General features: G+C 42.2%; 1 protein-coding gene across 4 annotated transcripts in view; it reads right to left on the bottom strand.

Moving 5' to 3' along the window:
- YLPM1 (YLP motif containing 1) overlaps positions 1 to 24,611 on the bottom strand; it is an 82,027-nt gene that overhangs the window by 34,592 nt on the left and 22,824 nt on the right. For 3 of the 4 annotated variants that reach the window (XM_061611743.1, XM_061611745.1, XM_061611746.1), the window contains 8 exons: positions 20,099 to 20,290; positions 17,606 to 18,867; positions 12,723 to 14,870; positions 10,517 to 10,637; positions 5,855 to 6,383; positions 3,357 to 3,446; positions 2,574 to 2,751; positions 708 to 844 (listed from right to left, as the gene is read on the bottom strand). In XM_061611743.1, the coding sequence (XP_061467727.1) occupies positions 708 to 844; positions 2,574 to 2,751; positions 3,357 to 3,446; positions 5,855 to 6,383; positions 10,517 to 10,637; positions 12,723 to 14,870; positions 17,606 to 18,867; positions 20,099 to 20,290 (4,657 nt within the window). The remainder of the gene's footprint in view (positions 1 to 707; positions 845 to 2,573; positions 2,752 to 3,356; positions 3,447 to 5,854; positions 6,384 to 10,516; positions 10,638 to 12,722; positions 14,871 to 17,605; positions 18,868 to 20,098; positions 20,291 to 24,611) is intronic. The other variant, XM_061611744.1, reaches the window with a different exon arrangement.

Here is a 24,611-nt window from a genome sequence, read left to right as displayed (position 1 = left end):
ATGGGATTACGCTGTACATAATTATAATGGGCTGGGGGTTGGGAGATCCTCTGCAGAAGATTTTGAGGGTGCATAGGGGGCTGTAGAGGAGAAGATGGGGGAAGTTCTATTGTACAAATGGAAATCTGCTGCATGAGCAGTACAGCACACTGGATGCAATCTAATATTTATTCAGTAGATGCAATGGCTTTATATACTGAAAATATTAAAAGCCTCAAACTTCATAGTTACTGCATAGGGCAGGGAGGGGAAACTTATGGCCCTCTAGATGTTAATGACCTCAGACTCCCATCAACCTCAGCCAGCATGGCCAATAGTCAGGGATGATGGGAGTTGTAGTCCAACAGCATCTGGAAGGCCACAGGATCCCCATCCCTGGCATAGGATTATATCACAGAATTTTCTAGCTCTTAAATCAGAAAATGGATCTTACTGATATTACTGATCAAACAGATAGAACTGAATTCTTTATTTATTATGGATTTTTCTATATTGCCCAGGTCAATTCACATAAAAAAAACTATGACACTGTAATGTAAATATAATTATTCTTAAAACTACTCTTTTTGAATCAAGAAGGGTCAAATAATTTAAAGACACCTTCAATAATTGCTAATATTTTTATCCTTAATGATAAAGGAGCAAGCAAGCAAGCTCATTCTAAGATCCCAATGTTCTAATATTTCTCCAAGATTGAAAAATTATACCTCCAAACATGGGAGGCCCATGATCATAGGGAGGACGATCAGGTTTTCTCTCATACGTTTGTCTTTCAAATCCTCCCCTTCTTGAGTTTGGATGGTCTTTGTCACGGTAAGACTGAGCTCTTGAAGGAGACGGCCTGCTAATTGGAGACAGGATTTTGTAACACATCCCACATGATCTCTCAGAACATTGCATGTTTAACAAAAATGTACATGAGACTCTCTCATAAACTAAGCATAGCTGCACTTCTCCTTTCCTTTTAAATATGCTCCAACATGTTCCAAGATAGGCAGAGCGTGGCAGTTTATTTATTTACAGTATTTAATTCGTTTATATTGCACCTTTTCCCGAGAACTGGGACTCAAGGTGGCTTACAAAAATGAAGACAAATACAATTAAAAATGTATTTAAGTGCAACACACAGGAAGTTATAATTAAAATGTAATTAAACTATCTACAGAATTAAAACCATTTAAAACATTGTGATTAAAAAACGCAAAATAAACATCAGTGAAACAGCATCCTATTAATAGCTCTTGCAGTCAGCTCACAAAAGTCGGTTGGAATAGAAAAGTTTTCACCTGCCAATGGAAGGACAGCAGGGAGGGAGCCAGTCTAAATTTCCTAAGCAGGGAATTCCAGAGCCTAGGGGCAGCCACCGAAAAGGCCCTTTCCCATGTTCCCACCAGATGTGCCTGTAAGGGTGGTGGGACCGAGAGACAGGCCTCCCCCAATGATCTCAGACAGGCTCGTATTGGAAGATACTGTCCTTCAGATAGCCTGGACCTGAGCCGTATAGGGCTTTATAGGTCAAAACCAGCACTTCTAATTGTGCTTGGAAACAAACCGGTAGCCAGTGGAGCTGTTGTAAGAAGGGAGTCATGCTCCCTGTAACCACTCCCAGCTAACAGTCTGGCTGCACCTCTTTGGACCAGCTGAAGTTGCCCAACATTCTTCAAAAGCAGCCCCAAGTACAGTGTGTTATGGTAATCCAAATGGGATGTGACTAGGGCTTGTGTCACCATGGCCAGTTCTGTCACTATAGAACTGCAGTAGTAATGAATACAAACCATTATTTGTTTAGCTAACTCTTTGATACAAGTTTTTACAGGAGCCCAACACAAATACAGGCAACCAGAAATTTAAGTCTGGCAACCAGAAAGGAAATCCTATAGTATATCGTGCCATGAAAGAGAAATGTTTTTAAAAAGGTACCAGCAACAAGTAGAGTGCACCTCTTTCAAAATAGTACCCATAATGTGCTATGCCACTGCATCAGGGTCAAAGGTTGGAGAGGAGCAGTTGCTATAACTCCCCCCACTCCTCAGGTCTGCTGTATTACTCTATATAAGACTCCTCTCTGGGACAGTGTTTACTTTGTCTTTTCTTAGAGCAGGATGAAAGAACACTAAGCCTTGATTGTTACTTGAAACAATGGCAGGCTACCCAGCCAAATATGTGGACTTCTGCTTACTGGGCATTATTGTGACAAGTGTTCTTTTCTTGATTTTTTAAAAACTAACCCTTTATGTTAAACCAGGCTATCTTTACATAAGCATTTGTTAATATGCTTGATTGTGTATGATCTAAACTTTCCTGTTCTCACAGTGGCCAACCAGATGCCTTGGAGAAGCTCACAAGCACAACTTGAATAGAATACTTTCTCTGCTTGTGATTCCCAGCAATTAATATACAAAGACATACTGCGCTCAACAGTGGAGGTAGAACATGACACTCATGTATAAAAATCCTGCAGAAAACAGTTTGAAGACTATTGCTCACAAACAAAACAGAGTGTAAGAACTCTAGACAACAACCAGTATGAAGTGACACTTTTGTATTGAAATTATTCCCCGTACATGGCATACCTGTCTTCTCGTTGGTAGCGTTCTTTGTCAAATCTTTCCCGCTCATGATCTCCAGAAATACGATCCCGGTATGGCTCTCGCTCTCTCCTGAAATCTCTGTGATCTGTATTGGTATTATTTTGTCGCTCAAAATAAGTCTCTCTTTCCCTGATGTATCGATCTCGTTGGCCCTGATGTTCTGGAAAAAGAAGCCAAAAGCATCTTAGTTCTTCTATAGTTATACGGAATGATGTAGTAGCATCAAGTGGCAGATTTCTTAGGCTGAACCACTTTAGCCTATAGGTAGGAATTGCATTTTTCAATGCTCCTTCATTTTAAACATGCCCTTCAAGGAAAAAAAACCCCTACTGCATCAGAGAGAAGCCTATCCTAAACCTCTCTCTCAAATGTGCTAGTTTTCTATGTGCAGGGAGCTTTTTATATTAGGAAGCATTTTAGTCCACCTGCAGTTTGAAGTGGTACAGCCTTGAATTTTACCATCTTGTTCTACATCAGCCTTCCCCAATCTAGTGCCCTCAACTACCATCAGCTCCAGATAGCATGACAGATAGTCACAGATTATGGGAATTGTAAATGAAAACATCCAGAGGACATCAGGTTGAGGAAGGCGGCTGTTCTCCATAATATCTAGAGCAGCTAACCCAAACAAAAATTCAAAACATGGGGAAAGTCACCTTGTTAGAAATGGAATATATTTATTTAACTAGAAACCTACCAAATATCAAACTGATACCTGTTTTCTTTTTATAAAAGACATCTCAGAGACACCAAAGACACACCCACCTTTTGAAAAGGACTGCCTCTCATGAGGAGCTTCTGTACGTAGAGGTATCCTCTCCCCATAAGTTATTTGTCCACCTTTACTGGTTAAATCTGTTAAATACAAATTGGTAATAAAATTAGAGAGATTGCCTCAGAGACCATCTTTCGACATATGCAGTGAGACTAGCACTAGCAGCTTGAACTTCTTGGAAGTTGGGGGATTTGACACTATCACAGCCCTCCCTAGCATTTCCCCTTGGCCACTGTCAGCCTCCACTGGAGAAGAGATGAGGGAGCCTGCTGCAAACCATCTAGCCTGGCAAGAAGACACCCCTCCCCAATTGTATTAAAGCCAGGCATTTATTATGTGCTAAATCAGGGGTTGCCAACTTTTTTGGACCAGAGGACACATTTCAAATTTGACAGAGTGCTGGCGACACGAGTCACAAAATGGCTGACATGGAAGTGCAGCATAACACAAAATTAGAAAGTAGCTATGATGAAGCTTTCCCCAACACTGTATTTCCATACTAGAAAAGGCTTGACCTCTTGAATTTCTGCCTACCATACAGAACTCTGTTTTCCCTCAGAACCAACCTACACCAAAACCTGCCATCCTGTACCCACTTACCTGGAATTAAGCCCCATTAAATACAAAGAGGCTTACTTCTGAGTAGACATATATACCATTGCACTGTAAATTAAATATACTGTGAATTCCTAATGAGAGCCTAGTATTTAGCTCTTGCAAAGCAGGAGACATGCCTAAATCTCTTTGTAAAGTTTTTACATTTGCCTTTTGGAGGGAGGAGGATTCTTTAACATTCACCCATACTTATTGTGTAGTAGTATTTGCAGTAAATAACTTCCTGATCTCAGGAGAACCATGTACAGGAAAGTTGCATCCTGTTTGCTAGGGAAAAAACGAAGGGCAAACTATGGAGATTGCAAAGACTAGGGGAAAAAACAGAAGCAGTAAAAGTGCAGTAAAAGGGAAGGGGGGAAGCAGCCCTTTAGGACCCTAGGGATTGCTATTGCCTGGTGTTCTAACAACTCACTTATCATTCACAGTTCTGACTTCACTCATTGGCTACTAACACTAGCAGGCAGGAGCAGTTAGGCTGGCTCATTTCAAACGTGTTGCTTAGAAGGGTACCTGCACATTTTGCTCCATAACTTTCCTTCCAGGAGGGCTAGATATTTTTTTTAATGAAAGCTCAGTTTTTGAGTTACATGCCAGGGGGATCATTGAAGGCCTTTGCAGGTGCCATGATAACCCCTCTGCTAAATTGTTGATTTTTGTCTATTTGAATGTGCTATATTTTCTAAACTGGTCTCTACCGCCATGTCCCAAAGTGGACATATGTTATAAGTCTGTAAGTTGAAGTTTGTTGTTGACCACAGCCCACTGTGGAAAGGTGACAGAATAATATAAATAACATAAACCAAACTAAACCAACCAACCAATGCGTGTCCTTTCTCTAATAAAGACAGTAACAGGAACCTGCTTGTTTTTTAATGAGCTATCAACTGCTTAGGTCAACAAATTGCACTTAGCACAAAGATTCTGTATTTTGCATTACTTACAAATCTGTAATTAAATTAAAAACAGGCACCCCCTAGCTAAAGCTCTCATGAGAAACTCTCCATGGGGAGAAAAATTCCTTAGCAACGCTGCAACTCATTCATGTCTAATATAAAAAAACCAAACAGCGGATGCCAATAAGGTATCTTCAGTAGACACACAAAAACATAAGCCTGGTTTTGACTGGGTACCCCCACACCTAACCAAATTGTGTTTCTATGGAGAGACTGGGTGGGTGGATCAGTACGAAGGGTTATGGTACAGCGTCAACCTGGCAAATGAGCATTTCATCTTAACAAAAGCATCATAATAAATGAGTATTAAGAAGCATAAGAAGTGCCTTGCTCAATCATGCCAAGGTCAATCTGTGTTAATAAACTTTCACCATGTCACCTTTTCTCTGAACTAAAAAGCCTCAAATGTTTTAGCACTGGCTAAAACAGTGCTGTAGCTACTGGGATTGGTGAATCATTCAGACACGTGATCGGCTTATGAACTGTTAAATAACAACCAATGTCTTGTGGATCTTTCTCTTTAAATCATATTCTTGCAGTAAAATGGCAACTTTAAGCTAACCATCAGTAGAGGCTGCAAGTTGGTATTCTATTATTTACAGGGTCCAAAGTATTATTATTTATTAGTATTTATAAGTCACCTCGTAATACACATCCTCTAGGCTGCATTCTCTAAAGTAAGGAATAAAGAACCCTTTCTCACAATAGCTCACAGCCAACTAGAAGACTGAAGGATAGGGGAATCAAACATCCAATTTCCCTGTTACATATCGATGTAAAGGTGCCCTAAAGGCTTCATTTTTAATACATGGAATGTAATCCAGCACACTCAAATGATAACAACAGCACTGGCTAATTTTCTTTAAGTTACAGGCATAACTACTGTGTTAATCAGCATTAATAAGATTAAGTGAATTCACCTTGACCATGGCTGTGTCCATGACCGTAGTCAACAGTCTGATGAATAATTGGTGGCTTGGAAAGTTGTGTCATACCCGATGCAAGGGATGTTGGGACTCCTGATAAAGGTAATGGGGGATCTGGCATAGGTAAGTCATACTCTGATTTTAACTCTTTATCTTCACTGCTATCCCAAAGTCCCTGGAAAGAATCCTCATCCCAGCGCTCTTGGTTCATGGCAGGTGATGATTTTGCCACAGGAACTGGAATCTGAGTGGCTGCTGCAGTTGAAACAGGAACTGGAATTGAAGTACTTGGCTGTGTGGGTGGAGCAGGTATCTTTGCTGCTGGGAGAGGGGTCTTTGCAGCTGGAACAGGTGGTCTTATCGCTGGGACAGAAGGCTTTGCTATTGTAGCAGCTGGCTTGGTTGTTGGGGTGGTTGTTGGCGTAGGTTTCCGAAACAAGATTGGTGGCTTTATTATTACAGCTGGAGTAGGCTTAATAGGTTGCTCCTCTATTGGTATCTCAGCCTGCATTTCAGAAGAGGCCTATATAAAAGGAATTTTCAAAATAAAGTAACAGTGATACAAACAATGTTGTGAGATATTGTAATAGCAAGTGTGTACTTTAAGGCTTTCCTTAAAATGTGTACCTTTGTTGTGAAAGTTCAGTGTCAGAAAAAGTACAAAGCTAATTCAAAAACATTTCTTTGGTGGTTACATGGTACTTACAATATTTAAACCTATCATAACAACTTTTATGGTTTTCAGGTAACAGTCTTAATCTCAATTGCCCAAAGCATCTTCTTACGAGTTCTTTCAGAGCCTGGCCAAGTTTTGTAAATTGCCTTCATGTGGTGAAAGCAAAATCTGATGCCACACAGCAACAGGTAAAGTTGCAACCACCTGACAAAGATATGCAATAAATATTATAAAAATGTAGCTTTACATATGCAAACTGCTGCTGTAAGCAGTGGATATGTCATTACTTCCACCACATGGTTTGTCTTGGGGACAGCTCTAAATCTACAAATGTACAAAGAAGCCCTCAGTTAAACATCAGTTCGGAACATGAGCTGGTATACAAAGGGAGAGCATCAATTACCAACAGTGAGCAGTATATAGTAACTATTGTTCTATTCCATGAGAATAGAGACTCTATGTAGCAAGCAACTAATAAATCAAACTATTACTATTATTTAGCGGTGCCTCAAACAAGTATTCCATTACCAGTACTATTAATATTTGCTGGAAGAAATCTGGAGTATAGCATCATGGCACCATACTCTGTGTTCATCAGATCATGATATATTGCCGCCTTTTTAAAACCAGTGCCTGGCCCAGCATCATAGTGGGCTGAATCAGGGCTTACAAACTGAATTTAGGAAAGATAGGGGCAATGGAGATCAGGATGCATGTATTGATGGATTGCTGGCTCCTAGAAGCTTAGGCAGCAGCAGTGACAAGGAATTATTTTTCTTAGCTACACCTGATAAGGATCTACTAACTGCCATCCGTGTCTTGGAAAACTCAAGGATCAGCTACTCTAACACGCTGTATTTGGAACTAACCTTGAACACAGTTCAGAACCTGTCACCAGTAAAAATAATGTGGCTCAGCCCAATTCAAGATGATGGTTACTTCCTATGAAGCCCTGCATAGTCCAAACCCAGTATATCTTAGGAAGCCCATTCTCCCAGACTCTCCATTATCTCCTGAAATCTTCTGGAGACTCCCATTTGAGTCAAAGTGAGAGTTATGAGAATAAAGATCAAATTTCTTCATAATGGTGCCCCTTTCTCAAGAAAGTCCTGCCAAAAGCCATAACCTTACAACCGATTATACCTGCTTTCTAAATCACTTGTTTGGACAAAAAAAAAGTCACTCTTCATAACATTATGATTTATTTATGTGGCTTTGATTATACAGTGCCTTGTAAAAGTAATCAGACCCCTGACCAATGCTCTCATATTACTGAATTACAAATGGCACATTGTAATCTCATTCTGTATGATATTTTGAAACACTGAAACTCAAAATCAATTATTGTAAGGTGACACTGGTTTTATGTTGGGAAATGTTTATAAGAAAAAAACCCTGAAATATGTTGCTCGCATAAGTTTCCAACCTCCACACATTAATATTTTCTAGAGCCATCATTTGCTGCAATAACAGCTTTAAGTCTTTTGGGGTAGGTATGTATCGGCTTTGCACAGTGTCAGAGGGATTTTGGCCCATTCTTCTGGGCAGATTTGCTCCAGGTCATTCAGGTTGGTTAGAGCACCACAGATTCGCAATGGGATTGAGATCAGGATTTTGACTGGGCCATTGAAGGACATTCACCTTTTTGTTCTTGAGCCACTCCAATGTTGCTTCGGCCTTGTGCTTGGGATCATTGTCCTGCTGAAAAGTGAATTTCCTCCCAAGCTTCAGTTTTTTAGTGGACTGAAGCAGATTCTCTGCAGTATTTCCCTGTATTTTGCTCCATCCATTCATCCTTCAATTTTAACAAGTTGCCCAGTCCCTGCTGATGAGTGTTGGAAGTGGGGCAAGAGCAACTCCTGTTTTGTTCTTTTGTTTATGTTCCAGAAGGGAGATAAGAGTTAGGGTCCTTCAGATAGATAGGCTTGATTACCTTTATCTGTGATGCTCTGAATTAGTTCCTTCTGTCGTTAGACTGATATGTCTTAGGGAAGCTTATCTGCCCCTCCTCCTTCCACCCTTTCCTCTCTTCTCTTCTTTGACTGCCCGAGAGAGAGGAGACACCTTTGTCTCTGCTCTCTCTCTCCTGAGCCATGAGGGCAACTCCCAAATCTGGGCGTTGCGCCTCCAACTTAGTTAGAACTAGGTATGCCTTTCTATCTACTATGTATTTCTATAAATAAAGTAGCTTTTCCTATTTTATTAACTTTTAAGTCTCAGTGATCTCAATGAAGGGTAAAAGCCTGCTACTTAGGTAAACACACACACGCATTTCAGACCGTTGACATTCTCTGCTAATATACGTTTATACAAATTTACACAACAAAGAGAAGCATCCCCACAGCATGATGCTGCCACCACCATGCTTCACTGTAGGGATGGTGTGTCTTGAGGCATGGGCAGTGTTAGGTTTGCGCCACACATAGCGCTTTTGAGTTTTAGCCAAAAAGCTCTAACTTGGTCTCATCTGACCACAAAACAGTTTCCCACATTGCAGATGGGGCACCCACATGCTTTCTGGCAAACTCCAGACGTGCTTTCAGATGGTTCTTTTTGAGTAATGGCTTCTTTCTTGCCACCCTCCCATACAGGCCACTGTTATGCAGAGCTCTTGATATGGTTGACTGGTGCACCACTACTCCACATCCAGGCACTGAACTCTGTAGCTCTTTCAGTGATTGTTGGCCTCTGTGACTTCTCTCACAAGTCTCCTTATTCAAGCGCTGAGTTTTGATGGCCTTTTCTTGGCAGTGCCTGGGTGGTGTGATGCAGCTTTCACTTCCTGATTATTGATCCAACTGTGCTTACTGGGATATCTAAACACTTGGATATTACTTTGTACCCTTTTCCTAATCTATGCATTTGTATTACATTATCTCTCACTTCTGTGGAAGGCTCTTTGGTCTTCATTTCCCTTCAGATCCACAGCCTGACCAATGATCCTTCAACTGTGGGGGTTTTATCCTGATAATGTGACAGGAGGCCTGTGGTAAGATAATTGTGTCCTTGATAGGGCAATTTCTTTCATCTGTGTAAACTGGGAGCTTCCACAGCACAGGGGTTGAATACTTATTCAAGCAACACGTTTCAGTTTTTTACATTTCTTACATACATTTCCCTACATAAAACCAATGTCACCTAACAATAATTGGTTTTGAGCTCAGTGTTTCAAAATAAAATATAATACAGAATGAAATTACAATGTACTACCATTTGTAATTCAGTAATATGAGAGCATTGATCGGGGTCTGATTATAGGCACTGTATTTTTGGCTATATGTTTGTTTGTTTTTTAAAAAAATCTAAAATACAAAAAAACTAAATGAAAAACAAAGAGCGGCATCCAACTAACTTGTTCTCTCAGCAGCAGGATTTCTCCTTGGTCAATAGAACTCCCCCCCCTCCCCAAATCTGCTCCAGAGGCTAGGGGGAAACTCTAGAACAAATTTAAGGGGTGCACAGGGGGAAGTTCCATTGCACAAGTGGAAATCCTTGTGCTAACAGAGTGAGTTACTTGGATACCACACAAAACAGAGTTACATTGTGTAATTAGTAACTGAAGGTTTAATGTAATTTCTCTTTACACATATTGGCAATTTGGAGATTTTGCTGTATACTTCATCACAATATTAGTTTGTACACAGTCTCTTTTCCATATTTTTGGCTATTTAGAATATAAATTTCTATACTGAACCAGTCCAGAAATAAAAAAAAATGGGGACTTTCAGAAAAGGGACAAATTGCTGCATGGCAACAAAAATCAATAAAAGTTGTTGCACGGTTACACAAATGCATACTAAAATGGACCCTGCCCTCAGACCCACAATCTAAAAAGCCATAACACATGAGGAAAAAGGAATGGGAGGGAAGCAAGAAAAACAAGCTCAAGTTCTTAAACTTACAGTTTATAAACCTTTTTTTAAAAAAGGCAACCAAAAACCATGTACATCACAGTAAAGTCACACTTGCACATAATTTACCTGAAAGTTTTCCTTCCTAGCAGTTGTTGTCTGTGGTCTAGGCATTTCCTGTGATGGCAATTCAGGAATTTGGGGCTCAGAAACAAATTCATTCATTTTCTGCATATGCTCCTTCTGTTCTCTGTAGAGCCAAAAAATGTCTTAAACATCCTTTTAAGAACCACCAAAAGCATACACATTTTGCTTAAAGAACATTTAGCATACACATGTTTATTTGTGGTACCAACACTCTGGAATACCCTCTCCAGGGAGGCCTGCCAGACTCAGAAGCTAAGCTGGTTTTAGGCAGTAGAATAAAAACTGTTACACATTTAGATTGAACTGATATCAGCTCGGCTGTTGCCTTTATTTGACCTGTTTTTTAAAAGTATTTTTCATCTTGTTTTGCTTGGCTGTTGGATTTTTGCGATTGTTAATTTCTGCTGTATTTACTGCTCCTGTTTTGATTCTTTTAGTGCATTTCATTTGATTTGTTGCTATATAGTTTTAATAAAAGTACTGTTAGCTGCTTTGGGTTGTCATTTGACATTTAGGGCAGGTTTATACTGTTAAAAATACATAACTACTACCAACCAAATATAGCCCTTTTCTCATGAATATTTAGCACCTGATAGAAAGCATTTAGTTCCCAAGGTAAATTTACTTGTAACCCCAGTTCAAACATTTCTGGAGATACCTTGGTGTCAAGAGAAAAAAAAACCCAGTCCTCCTGGTCAGAATCTTGACATATACAATAATAATAATAATAATAATAAATTTAATTTCTGTGTCGCCTATCTGGCCAAAGGCCACTCTAGGCGACGTACAAAACAGTTAAAACACAATGAGATAAAATACAATAATACAATAAAAACAGTATGAGAACAATACAGCAGCAACAATATTAAAACAGGGTAGGAGGCATTTCAATATGAATCAAATGAATTCTAGACACAAGCTCTATGGAAGCCTTTGTCATGCTGCTTTAAACTGGATCAACTACTTCTGCCCAGACAGTAGAATACTTTCATATATCACTTCTGAGATGACCAAACCCATAATATGGAATAACCCCAGGAAGCCCCAGGCATTTGCATGAAATGCAGTAAGCCCTTAGCTGCAGAGATATTTTCAGCAAATGATGTCTGTAGACAACTTTCCTAGCTCTGTAAATGGCAAAACACATAATCACTGATGACAGGAATTAGCAACAGACGTCTCTCTATATAAACAGAAACATAGGAAGCTGCCTTATACTACGTCAAGACCATTAATTCATCTATCTCAGTACTGTCTACACTGATTGGCAAGCAGTTCTCCAGGGTGTCAGTTTCCCAACCTGTCAAGGATCAAACCTAGGACCTTTTCCTGCAAAGCACGTGCTCTAGCATTTGCTTCCGTCTCAGTTATAAAAGTCACATTATACCCACTGCTTGAAAATTTAATATTTGATGTATCTCTGGGGTGCAGGTATGATATAGCAGAACACATGTAGTATGACACATGGTAATTTAAAACGAGTAATTTAAAAAGTGAGCTGCCCTCTTGAGGCAGCATTAGTAAGAGAAGATTCTGTACCCCCCTTATGTGAATTGATTGACAGTGCTAGAGGCCAATGAGCAACTATTTCAGTTTCACAGACCTTCTATTTGCATGGGCTCCCCTCTGAATTCCTTTAAAAGATACTGCAGGTCTGGATGAACAAGATTCTTCCAACTGGATCTTCATTACCCAGTTTTAAGGGTGTTCACCACCTGCTATGTTATCTGATTTTTTTCTAGTACAGATATGCTATGTTTGGAACTGTTCCTGAACCTATGGGAAACTGTTTTAACTTCATTACTTTAATAAAAAGTGCTGTTTAAAGCATAGTTCTTTCAGTGATCCTTGACTAGAGATGTGAAGGCCTGAAAAAAAAACAGGAAAAAAGTTTTTTCCCCTTCCGCTCTCACCAATTTTCAGCGGGGGAAAAGGAAATTTTTGGGGAAAACCCCACAAATTTTCCAGTTTTTTTCCAGTCTTTCATATCTCTGTCCTTAAGAGCATCAAACTCGCATACCTAACTCTGCCCTTACATCAGCTAAGGTGCCCAAAATGTTTATAGCTATTTGCCACCTAAATACCTGTAGTTTTGCAGCATTTTGCAAGGGGAAGTGCAAAGCAGAGGGGAGGTAAAAAAGCAAGATCGTTTCCTAAGGCAAATATACAAGAGCAGCAGCTAACTTACCGAAGCATTTTCAACTCTTGGGCAGCCTTCAGGATTATTTCATGCTGCCTTTGACTAAGGACCATTACTCCTCCCAATGACTGCTCAGAGGATAAATTTGGCTCTTCTTCCAGCAATTCAGATGAGCGTGGTGGCAGGGGTGGCGGATCAAGATGATCATCTAAACGTGGGAATCTGTCCATTTCATCTGGATACCACCTGTCTGAAAACCTTTCCCTCTCCCAGTCACCCCTGTCAGGTGGGAAATCGGACAGCTCTCTCCATGTATCATGTCTCTCTGGATATTCCCGAATTCTGAGCTCCCCCCTGTCTCTAGAATCTCTGTCGTAAAAATCCCTCTCTCTCTCCTCCAGCCATCGCTCCTCACGATATCGGTCTAAAGGCGGAAGTGGAGGAAGGGGTGGCAGAGGTGGAAGAGGAGGTATGTCCAGATCACTCAGTGTATCTCTGTCCCCCAGTGGTCTTAAGTAATCTCTCTCCCAGTCTCTTTCTGATTCACGATCATACACATCCAAGGGTCTTCTGATTCTGTCCAGATCTCTGTCTGTCTCCCTATCTCTACCCATTGGTCTTTCCCAGTCATCCCAAAATGGATCTCGTCTATCAAGATCAGCAGACAACGGAGGTAAAGGAGGTAGAGGAGGAAGAGGCGAAAGAGGCGGCAATGGATGACGGTGTGCTAACAAGTCATCTCTTTCGTATGGATCAAGAGTATCATCATGATAACGCTGGTCACGCTCAGGCCAGTATCTGTCTCTTTCCCAATCCTCTAATCGTCTGCGCTCTAGAGGAGGAATATCTTGATATTCAAATGGGCGCTCCTCCTCCATGCCTGCCTCTCCATAGGCCCATGGAGGCCTAAGCGGTTCATCGCGAAATGGAGGTAAATTTTCAATACTGCCTCCAAGAGCTCCATCACGTCTGTGCAGATCCCTCTCCCGGCTACTAGGCCTTCTAACTGGGTCTCTCTCTCGACTACTAGCTCGCCGATCTGGGTCTCTCTCCCGGCTACTAGCACGCCGACCAGGGCCCCTGTCCCGGCTACTAGCCAGCCGATCCAGTCCTTTCTCCTGGCTACTGGGTCGCCTGCCTAGGCCTCTTTCTCGACTACTTGCTCGGCTTCTCTCCCTGCTACCCATTCGAGGAGCTGGTTCCCTGTCTCTAGCTGGTAATCCTCTGTCCTGGCTGTTTGATCGCCTACCCAATGCTCGTTCCTGGTTGCTTGATTGTCCACCCATTCCAGATTCCCAGCTGCCCGGGTGGCTCTCTGACAGTCTGTTGTGGTTTCCTGGGCCACTGCTTACATCTCTGCCAGCTATATCTCTAGTCTGACCTCTACCTCTGTTTGGTATACCCCTGCCTCTGACATCTTCAAATCGGCCTCGGCCCCTGCCTCTAGTATCTTCCATTCTACCCTGGCCCCTGCCTCTGCCAGCTGGCCCTTTTGTCTGATTATCACCTAGCTTCATTTGACCTCTCTCCCTGTTTTCCAGCTTAGATAGCTCCTTGCTCTGATTATTTTCTGAAGAAGTCAGTTTATTCTCTGAAGAGTTCAAATCTTTATTTCCCGTTGGTGCTGGTAGTAATGTTTTCTTCCCTCCTGGTTTTGGTGGAAGACTAGAAACTGGTGTCTGATGCAGAACACCTGAAATACGACTAGATGTTTTTGATTCTTCTGCTTGCAGCCCAGTCTCTACAGAGGCCTGTTTCTTTCCTTCTGACATTGCTTCTCTGCCTTCTTTTCTGGATGAATTCTGGTGTGCTTTAGACAGGCCCTTACCTGGCTGAACTGAACCAGAAACTTTTGTATCTGGTCTAAATTTAGATTTATTTGCCACTGCCTGATTATTAGACATATCAGTAAAAGATTCTTTACTTTCTTCTTGATGGTTTTGTTGTCCCAGAGGAGGCCTAGGCCCTTGCCACCGTGGTCCACTTGCTTGGGAAGTCTGCATCTGTGAATTGCCAGAGGGAGTATAAAATGCAGCTGCTGGCCCGCGGGGAATTGTCCCCTGTTTGCCTGAAGATCCATCCATATGCTGATTTTGAAGCCTTGGCCTTGGCCCTTCTAAACGTTGCCCCTGAAAATGAGGTCCTTGCTGTCTTGGTTCAAATTTATCAAAGCCTCTTCCTCGTGGTCCATCAAATCTGTGTGTTTAGACAGAGACATTTTAATCAAGTAATAGATCTGGTGAGGCTTCTACAAAACAACCCCATAAATCATCTGGAAATAGCTACCAAACTAAACTCTCACAAAATAATAATGATCTTCAAAATTAACCAGAATATTACATATGGCTGAAGCAATGTGCACTCTGAGGATGACTCCCCTCCCTGGTAAAAAAAAAACAACCAAAAAATAGAGGCAACTGAAACTCTAGAAAATGTAGCAGTAGCAGGTACTATATTCAGCCCTGAAGATGAGGGCCTGGTCAGAAATTACTTCCTGAATGCAGCATGATAGCAGCAAGTCTTGGATTCACCCATACCCATGCTCATCTTCTCCACCTCTCTGTTGGATAGAAAGCAATGACCGACACAGTGGATTATCACTTCCTTTGGTTCATGGGATTGCGGATGGAGATGAATGCAGTACTCCACCAAGTCAGGTATCTTCATGCTTTGGGAAAAGCATGGGCTTGTGGACAGCAAGACAGGAGGTGAGGTTCAGGTATGCGTGAGCTTGGGATTTACTCCTTCTCATGTCAGGAGTAAGAAGTAATATCTGACCAAGTTCTAAGAGAGCATAGAAGTCTGGAATTTTAGAAGACATTACAAAGTTTTAAAGCATTTATTATATTACAAACTGAGGATGACAAATCAGATTACGCTGGTGTTACAAATGAGCAAATGGTAAATTGAAATACAACATCTCACATTTTCATTTCTTTTCTGTGTAACCAGGATGTGCAAAACAAACATGTCTGCTGTTTTTAGGTGGGCAGTGAAGACAATTTTATTTCTGTTAGACCACTGTTAGGTGGCTGCTGGTTTTTAACAACTTGACATTTTACCTGATGTTAAATTTTGGGTTTTATTGCATAGAGCAACAGGAACAAAATCACAAAATCTGATTTTGGGGGTGAGATCAGAACTATACATTTGGCAGCAGACTCTAGTCTGGGAACAAGAGTGTCCACTGAACAGCAGCAATGAAGTGGCTGGGAGGAGGCGCTTAACTCTGGCCCCAATCCCCACTTTTCACTTGCAACCCTCTGATGATTTTCCCCAAGATGCATGTTTGATGCATCATGGAGAAAAGCAGTTGGAGGAAATGAGTTGCAAGGGGAAAGTGGTTAGGCCCATCCTGCCCACTGCGTGTCTTCAGCAAACTGCTCCCTCACCTCACTGCTTTGCAGCTGTTCAGTGGAGACCCATGTTCTCAGACTTGGGGATCTATCACCAGGTGGGTAGTTTTGGCCTGGAACTTTTCTCAGTGGAGAATTTTCATTCTGATTTGCAATCTGTCCACAACCATAAGTGCTCATGCATAAGCTGGACTATCACATGAAGAAATAGGCATATGTTTATTATGCTTCACCCTGAATTCAGGATTGATTTTGAATAAATATACAACACAGCTCAGTCTAGTAGGAATCAACGTTTAAAATGTGTGAAATTAATGAAAAGCTTATATGTAAAACAACTGTTTTGCTTAAAAAGAAGTAACTACAGATTATTGGCTGACATCCAATGGTACCAGCTCCCTTGTATAACAGACTTCTGCCTGTACTATGGAACTTCCTCTTCTCCCTCCTGCAGCCTGCCCCCAAATCTGCTCCAATGGTTTGGGGGACCCTTCAGAGCAGATGTGGGGGAACACGGGACTAGAGGGGAGGAGAGAGAAATGTGAAGTTTGCCTGCACAACTTTAGATATTAACTATTCTTTCTAAACCAAAATGGCATTAGCTAATAAGCAAAGCAAGTGGAGATCAGGAACAAAGTATTGCTTGAATTAAGAAGAGACACTATCCCTTTGTCACCCTTTGTGAGTGCTCTACAGCAGGAAAGGGGAACCTTTGGTCTTCCAGATGTTGCTGAACTACAACTCCCACCAGCCTCAGCAAGCATGACCAATGGCCCGGGAGTTGTAGTTCATCAACATTTGGAGGGCAAAAGTTCCTCACACCTGCTCTAGGAATTAATTCTTCCTGCTGGGTATCTGTCCGGGTTCTGCAGCTGCTACCACTCCATCTCTGGCTTGGAAAAGAACAAAATGTGCGGTGTTTGAGAAGGGGTCTTGTGATCCATTACCTGCAAAGCTTGAGATGTGCCCTTTGTTTCTGGCTTGCCAGGTATACCCAGATGTGGAAAGCGCTGGAGAGCTCAGCTAACAGAGTGGCTGTGGCTCTGTTAATTGCCACACTGGGGTGTGCATGTGTTCCTTCTCTCCTTCTTCCGCAGCCCACACTTGAATGTACAGATGCGTTCTCTGCATGAACGTTTTCTTTTTTACTTCTGTGTTCCCTAGTATGTGGATGTCTCTGCCTTATTTGAGGGTGACGCCACTTTGGCTACAAAGTTGTCAGCACTCAACCTCCTAAGTGCTATTATGAGTGATGCTACTGGATCCCAGAGCTCTGACTCAAGCATTACCCTTCACCAAAAGAATGATCATATAAAGAACAGATCTAGTCAGGTTTTGGGCATTCCAGAATTATTCTGGAAGGATGTCTGAGGTGTACATGTTTAAACCACATGATTGAAACAGGGATACCATTTGGGGTGGCAATGACCATGCGGCAAGCATAAAATCACACGAAACGTTACATCTCTACAGGCCAAGTGCACTATATAGCAAAACCATATTTAAGAGTCTTTCTACTGTATCATCACACAAACCAGCATTGTCATGCAAAACTGAAAGAGAATGAAAATATACCTTGACCCCCTTGGACCCTCATAGTACTGTCCTCTGGGGGAATCGGGAAACCCAGCTGACCTCCCTGGTCTGTTCTGATAGGTAGTAGTGGTGGTGGTGGATGCAGATGAGGACACCGTAGAATGTGGCTTTACTTCAGCAGGTGTTAGTTCAGATGAAACAGAGCCAAATGGCATCGCCTGTTTGCCCAGAGGAACGTAAGAACTGCCTTGATCTGAAGAGCTAGCAGGTGATACATGTGAGTGGTAATTCAAATTGGCAGAGGTATCAATATTTTTATAAGAAAAAGGAGTAGGAAGAAGAGGTGGCCTGGTTGTCTCAGTGGCATGGGAGATGGCAGATGAAGCAGCACCCTTAAATAAGAAGGAAGAAACAGATGTAGGGGTGGGAAGCAGAGGTGGTCTAGTTGTCTCAATGGCCTGGGAGGGAACAGATGAATCACTACTTTTATAAGAAAAAACAGGGGTAGGAAGAAGAGCTGGCCTGGTTGTCTCCATGGTCTGGGAGGTGGCAGGAGACTCCGCTACTTTAAATGAAAAAGAAGCAGTGGTAGGAGTAGGAAGTAGACCTGGCTTGGCCATTTCTGGGGTCTGGGAAGTGGGAAGTGACTCTGTACCTTTAAATGAAAAAGAACCAGGTGGAGGAAATAGAGCTGGCCTGGTTGTCTCTGTGGACTGGGAGATGGCAGGTGACTCAGTTACTTTAAATGAAAAAGATGCAGTGGTAGGGGTAGGAAGCAGACCTGGCCTGGACATCTCTGGGGTCTGGGCAGTGGGAAGAGACTCAGTAACTTTAAAAGAACTAGGAGTAGGAAATATACTTGGTCTCATAGTTTCAGTGGCCTGGGTGCTCTGACCAGTTTCCTTTGAAGCAGGCATATCTGATGTTTGAGGGCCAGAAGAGAATCCAGTGGATGCTGGGGGAAGTGTAGTAGAGGGCAAAGTAGACTGCACAATAGGCATACCACCTTGCATTGTTTGAGAATATGGAGGAAACGGAGATGGCAAAGTTGCACTCCCGGTATATTGACTGTTCATGTTTCGAAGAGACTTCACTTTCTCTTGAAGGTGGGTGTGAGTGATTTTCATCTGTCCCTGCCACATCTTCCACTGTTTCTCACACTCATGAAGCTGGTCTTTGTGAGGGTAGGCTTGAAGTTGATCTTGCCACTGCTGAAATTCACGTTCCCACTCCTTGTAAAGTGGCTGAAACTGTTTATTCTGAGTTTCATAATGCTGTAGCTGCATCTCTACTGACATTGACTGTCATAAAGAAAAAGTAACAGTGACTACACTGTAAATTAGTTCCATGTAGAGCCACAAAGTTTACTCGCAATGGTTTGTAAGCACAAATGTCTCTAGCATGTCTGTATAACAAAACACAGCTCCATACCCTTAAATAAAAGAGTTCACGCTTTCCACAGCTTCTGTGAAACTGTTATTCTTTGAAGGTGAACCACACATTTGAGCCTTGGAAATTAATACTCATCTTTTTATTACTTTAACATAAAATATCCACCCGCTACCAATAAAAATTGCAATCTGATTCTACACATATTGCATGACTGAGCTTACTGAAGTAAAAGGGAATTCTTTCCGCATATTCCACATCAGGAACTTAGTAAACACATTTTTCGTTTCTTCTCATATGGAAGCTGCTCCCATATCAACAATTTTACATTCTTCTTACTTCAGTTTTTAGCCTACTCTTCATTGATTCACAATTCCAGGGCAGGTTACAGCATAAAACAAGAGTGAAATGTAGCTTCTAAGGAAGAGGACAAGAAGCTAACATTCAGCAGATGAGCTAAGTTCCACATCAAGGGTGGAGAACCTTTTTTCCCTGGTGGGCTAGATCTGTATCTGACCTACCTCCCCATGGGTCAAATTTGACAGGTGGGCAGGGCTACCCACCTGTCAATCACCTGATACCACAATGGTGTTAGTTGTAGAGCCACTCTGAAGATGTGCTCCAGCACACCTTCAGAGAGACTTGCTCTAGGATCAGGAAGGGATTTACACTAAAACCCCTGCTAAACGTGAGTTCCCCCCCTCCATTTTAGCAGAGGCTTCAGTGCAACTCTTTTCTGATCCTGGAGCAAGACATGTTCCACTGCTCATCACTTGGATCAGGAGCTGCTGATAGGCGTAGGAGCGCACCTTACTCCAGCAAAAGAACAGTCAGGTACTCACTGTAACCTACTGATTGTTCCTATGAAGCCACATCATCACCTGCCCCATACTTGACATCACATATAACTTCAGGTGTGGGGCAGTGGGTGTGGTTTGCCAGGAATGGCCTTGCGGGCCAAAATGAGACCACTAGCAGGCCAATGTTGACCTGTGGGTCAGAGGTTCCCAACTTCTGGTCTATATAGACAAATTAGGCCACTGTGAAGGACTCTTCAACTCTGTGCTCACCATTAAAGCAGAGTAACTATTTCACTCAAGTAAAAAAAGATATCAATCAAATCATATTCCTTTAAGGACTCACTGGCAAGTGTGGCAATTGTATGATCTGTTGATAGCGACGTAGAATTTGTTGCAACTGCGAATGCTGCTGCATTATTCTCTGATACTGGAAACCCACTCGCTGCTGTGGATGCTGTTGCCATTGCGTTGCTGCTGCCTGCAGCTGTTGTAATCTCAAACTTTCCTCCGGATCCTCTGGTGGTTGAATGTTCAGCTGAGAGCACAAGTAAATATCAAATAAGAGAAAACTTGCTCAAACATAAGATACAGCAGTTATATACTTCTGATCACATTAAGTACTGGAAACAGTAATTATGCATGCACAAGAACTATTTTTATTATTATTATTATTATTATTATTATTATTATTATTATTATTATTATTATTATTATTATTATTATTATTATTATTATTATTATTATTATTAATTACATTTGTATACCACCCCCATAGCTGAAGCTCTCTGGGCGGTTTACAATAATTAAAAACATTAAAAACAAATATACAAATATACAAATTTAAGAACACTTTAAAAAACAACAACTTAAAAACACATGCTAAAATGCCTGGGAGAAGAGGAAAGTCTTGACCTGGTGCCGAAAAGATAACAGTGTTGGCGCCAGGCACACCTTGTCAAGAAGATCATTCCATAATTTGGGGGCCACCACTGAGAAAGCCCTCTCCCTTGTTGCCATCCTCCGAGCTTCCCTCAGAGTAGGCACCCGGAAGAGGGCCTTTGATGTTGAGCGTAGTGTACGCGTGGGTTCATGTCGGGAGAGGTGTTCCATCAAGTATTGTGGTCCCAAGGCATGTAAGGCTTTATAGGTTAAAACCAACATTTTGAATCGAGCTCGGAAACATAAAGGCAGCCAATGCAAGCAGGCCAGAATCGGTTTTATATGTTTGAACTGTCTGGTCCCTGTTACCAATCTGGATGCTGCATTTTGAACAAGCTGCAGTTTCTGAACCGTCTTCAAAGGCAGCCCCACGTAGAGTGCATTGCAGTAATCTAACTTGGAGGTTACCACAGCATGGACAACTGAAGCCAGGTTATCCTTGTCCAGATAGGGGCATAGCTGGGCCACCAACCGAAGTTGGTAGAAGGCACTCCGTGCCACCGAGGCTACCTGAGCCTCAAGTGACAGAGATGGTTCTAGGAGAATCCCTAAGCTACGTACCTGCTCCTTCAGGGGGAGTGCAACCCCATCCGGGACAGGTTGAACATCCACCATCCGGTCAGAAGAACCACCCACTAGCAGCATCTCAGTCTTGTCTGGATTGAGCCTCAGTTTATTAGCCCTCATCCAGTCCATTGTCACAGCCAGGCACTGGTTCACAGGTTTTTTTTTTTATCACACACACATCTCCCTCGATAGGTTATCGTTATATGGTTCAGGCACAGCATAATAAAATGGCATGCCCAAGGTATAAAGCAGTGATTCCCAACCTGGGGGACGTGAGCCCCAGGAGGCTGGGAAGTAATCCAGAGGGGGCCACGAACAGTAAAGAAATGAATTATTTATTAAATGTTTTTTTAAAAGTCTTTACTCCCTGGATGCTGTCTACTCTCCACTACCACTGCAGATGACATCTTCCCTTGTTCCAAACAAGAGGGGAGGACTTTTGCTGAAGCACCAGAACGTCTTTCAAGTTCGCCGAGGGCAGGTACCAGCCTATAAAACATGTGGAAGGCGCCAAAGGAGGCTGAGGGTAGAACTACCAGGAAGAAGGGATTACTATCACCGACTCCTGTCTCCTCGCACTGTTGCTTCTGATGATGCCCTTACTCAGAGTGACAGGAGAGGGCTTTTCATGAAGCACAAATAAGTCAGGCTGCAAGGAAAGGCTGCTTTCTCCCTTCTTTCCTGATAGCCAGCCTACCTGCCTTTCTTGGCTCCAGCTTCACTGCCACTTCCTTTTAAAAAATATTCTTATTTGCAAGGCTGCTCAGATCTTGCCTTTGGTCCAGACCGAGCCAAGAAGTGAGGAAGATCAGGACTTGTTGCCCCCCCATCTCTGAGGCTAAGTGTGTGTGCCAGCATCCCCCCTTTCTTCCACCTACATTCTGCCCCCCCCCAGTCACTCTCTCCAAAATGTTGCAGCAATTGAGGGTTCCTCCCACGTGCCCAAGTGCATGCACGCATGTAGATGCTTGCAGGAGGGGCAGGTGTGTTTCTGTGTGTGCACACTGATCTGTCTTCTGCTCCACTCTCATTCCCCAAGTGCATGCAAACCAAGTCATCAGTTCTGACGATCATCCCAAGGCCTAAAAACACTAACCTCAATCTAACCACTCGTTCGTCTTCACAATCTAGTATCCCCATCACTACCACATTGCTGCTTCTTAATTGTTGTTATTTTTTAAAATCTCAGCAGTTTGGCTGAGGCTAGGGCCCACTTAGCGCAACTGAAATATGTTTATTTAGTTAGTTATTATTGCATTTATATCCCACCTTTCCTCCCAATTGCTCAAGGTGGTACACATGGTTTGCCCCTTTCTATTTTATCTGTACACCAACCCTGTGAGATAGGTTAGGCTGGGAGACTGTGTCTGGTCCAAGGTCCAAGTGGGCTTCATGGCTGGGCGGGGATTTGAACCTGGATCTTAGTCCAACACTGTAACCCATTGGTGTTGGGAGACAGGACTGTACAACTTCAGACTCTGTGTGTGTGTGTGGTGAGGATACCAATTTGATAAACCTCTGCATTAAGAAAAGAAAGCAACACCTCTCTATCTGCAGGGAGCTTTTTATGGAAAGGGATATTTGGAGATGTGATTTTGCCACACACCATTTTTTCTATTAGCAGAGACTAAAATTACAATTAGCGTGTGTGCGGGTCACAAAATTTTTTGAGCTCACAAAGGGGGTGCCGTACTCAAAGGTTGGGAACCACTGGTATAAAGCATCTCTGAGCACAAGGTACAACAGGATTATTGCAGCTCCTGCAATTTCAAATGCAGATTACTTTTTTTTTTTACTGAGAATCTAAAAAAAAAAATCATTACTTCCCAAGATCACTACTTTTTATTGCCAGAACACACACAAAAGAAAGAGGTTTGGATCCAAAGATGTGCTAATTGAAGAAATTCTCATAGCTGTGTTATTCCATGATCTGTTGTGCACGAGTAGTGGAAAACCATGGATGCTATCCAACTGAGTCATACCCAGAGTAAACCCAATGAAATAAATGGTTACAATGGTTACACTCTGGATATGATTAAAATTGGTATCACCGACTGTGTGTTGTGCAAGACCTTGTGCAATCATGCATCTTGACATATTGTGCAAGAGACTGTGGAATGCCTTGCACAAATGATTTCACTTCTGGATTTCAGTTCTCTTTTCTGCCAAGGTGGAAAAATCCTTCTGCATGTAGAAGAGGATTTCCACTTGTTGAACCTCTGGATCCAATCCAGAGGCTACCTAAAGTTCAAATGTGAGCCATACTGAAGTTCTAGTGTATATATATTTGAAGATAAAGTTCTGCAGTAAGCCATGAGTCATATCTAGATGATACAAACATCTGTAAACCTGATGACAGAATGAATCTGTGTCTTTGATTCCGGAGGATTAGCTATTGCAATGTCAGGAAATTGTGGCTTTGAGATCTTCAGTTGGAGGTGTGAAGTCTGGGAAGTTCAAAGCCTTTGACTGGGGTAGTAAGAAAGAAAACATGGCTCATTACAACCAGTTTCAGATTCCTCTAATGGGGAGCAGCTCTGGGGAGGCACTGGGATATGAGGCCGACACCACCCCTCGCAGCTTTGAGGATAGGTTTCTGGAGAAGCGGGGTCTCCTGCTCAACAACAGCTGCCGCCGCCGCATCCTCCTCCTCCTGCTGCTCCAGGCAAGGCCCAGGTCCTCACCGCAGCTTCTCGGCATGGGGTCTCCTGCTCAACAACAGCTGCCGCAGCATCCTTCTCCTCCTGCTGCTCCAGGCAAGGCCCAGGTCCCCGAGCCTGAGCTCCTGTAGCCACCCCCAACATAAACCATCACCACCAGCAGCAGCAGAAGCCAAGCGAGCCCGAGGACAAGGAGAGGAAGACAACACTGAAACAGCAAACAGCTTCACTGTAACAAATGCCAGTCGCCCTTCTGCCTCTCGGGAGCTGCCACCCCCACTAACACCACCTCCTCTTTCTTCACGGTGCCGATAATGATAATGTTATTTATTATTTAATTTTATTTGTTATTATAATGTTATTTATTTAATTTAATTTTTGTAAATTGTATTGCTTTTATTGTATTTTTATACCTGTGTTTATTTTTCTTTGTAAGCTGCCCTGAGGGCCTTTGGCTGAAAGGCGGGGTATAAATAAAATTTAATAATAATAATAATAATGTTAGTGTAACAATGTTACACCATGATGTTGATGTGAGATGTAAGTGTTGTCAAACCAATTTGGGGAAGTGACCATAGTGCTATTAAATTAAATATACATATAAATGGCCAATTGCTAATAAAATCCAACATGGTTACTTTTGACTACAAAAGAGGAAGCTTCCAAAAAATTAGGGGAGTGGTAAAAAAA

Source organism: Rhineura floridana, chromosome 2 (assembly GCF_030035675.1).
Source record: "Rhineura floridana isolate rRhiFlo1 chromosome 2, rRhiFlo1.hap2, whole genome shotgun sequence".
In the NCBI taxonomy this organism is placed as follows: Eukaryota; Metazoa; Chordata; class Lepidosauria; order Squamata; family Rhineuridae; genus Rhineura; species Rhineura floridana.
Note: the sequence above shows the minus strand (reverse complement) of the source record. Positions and strands in the feature narration are given on the sequence as shown.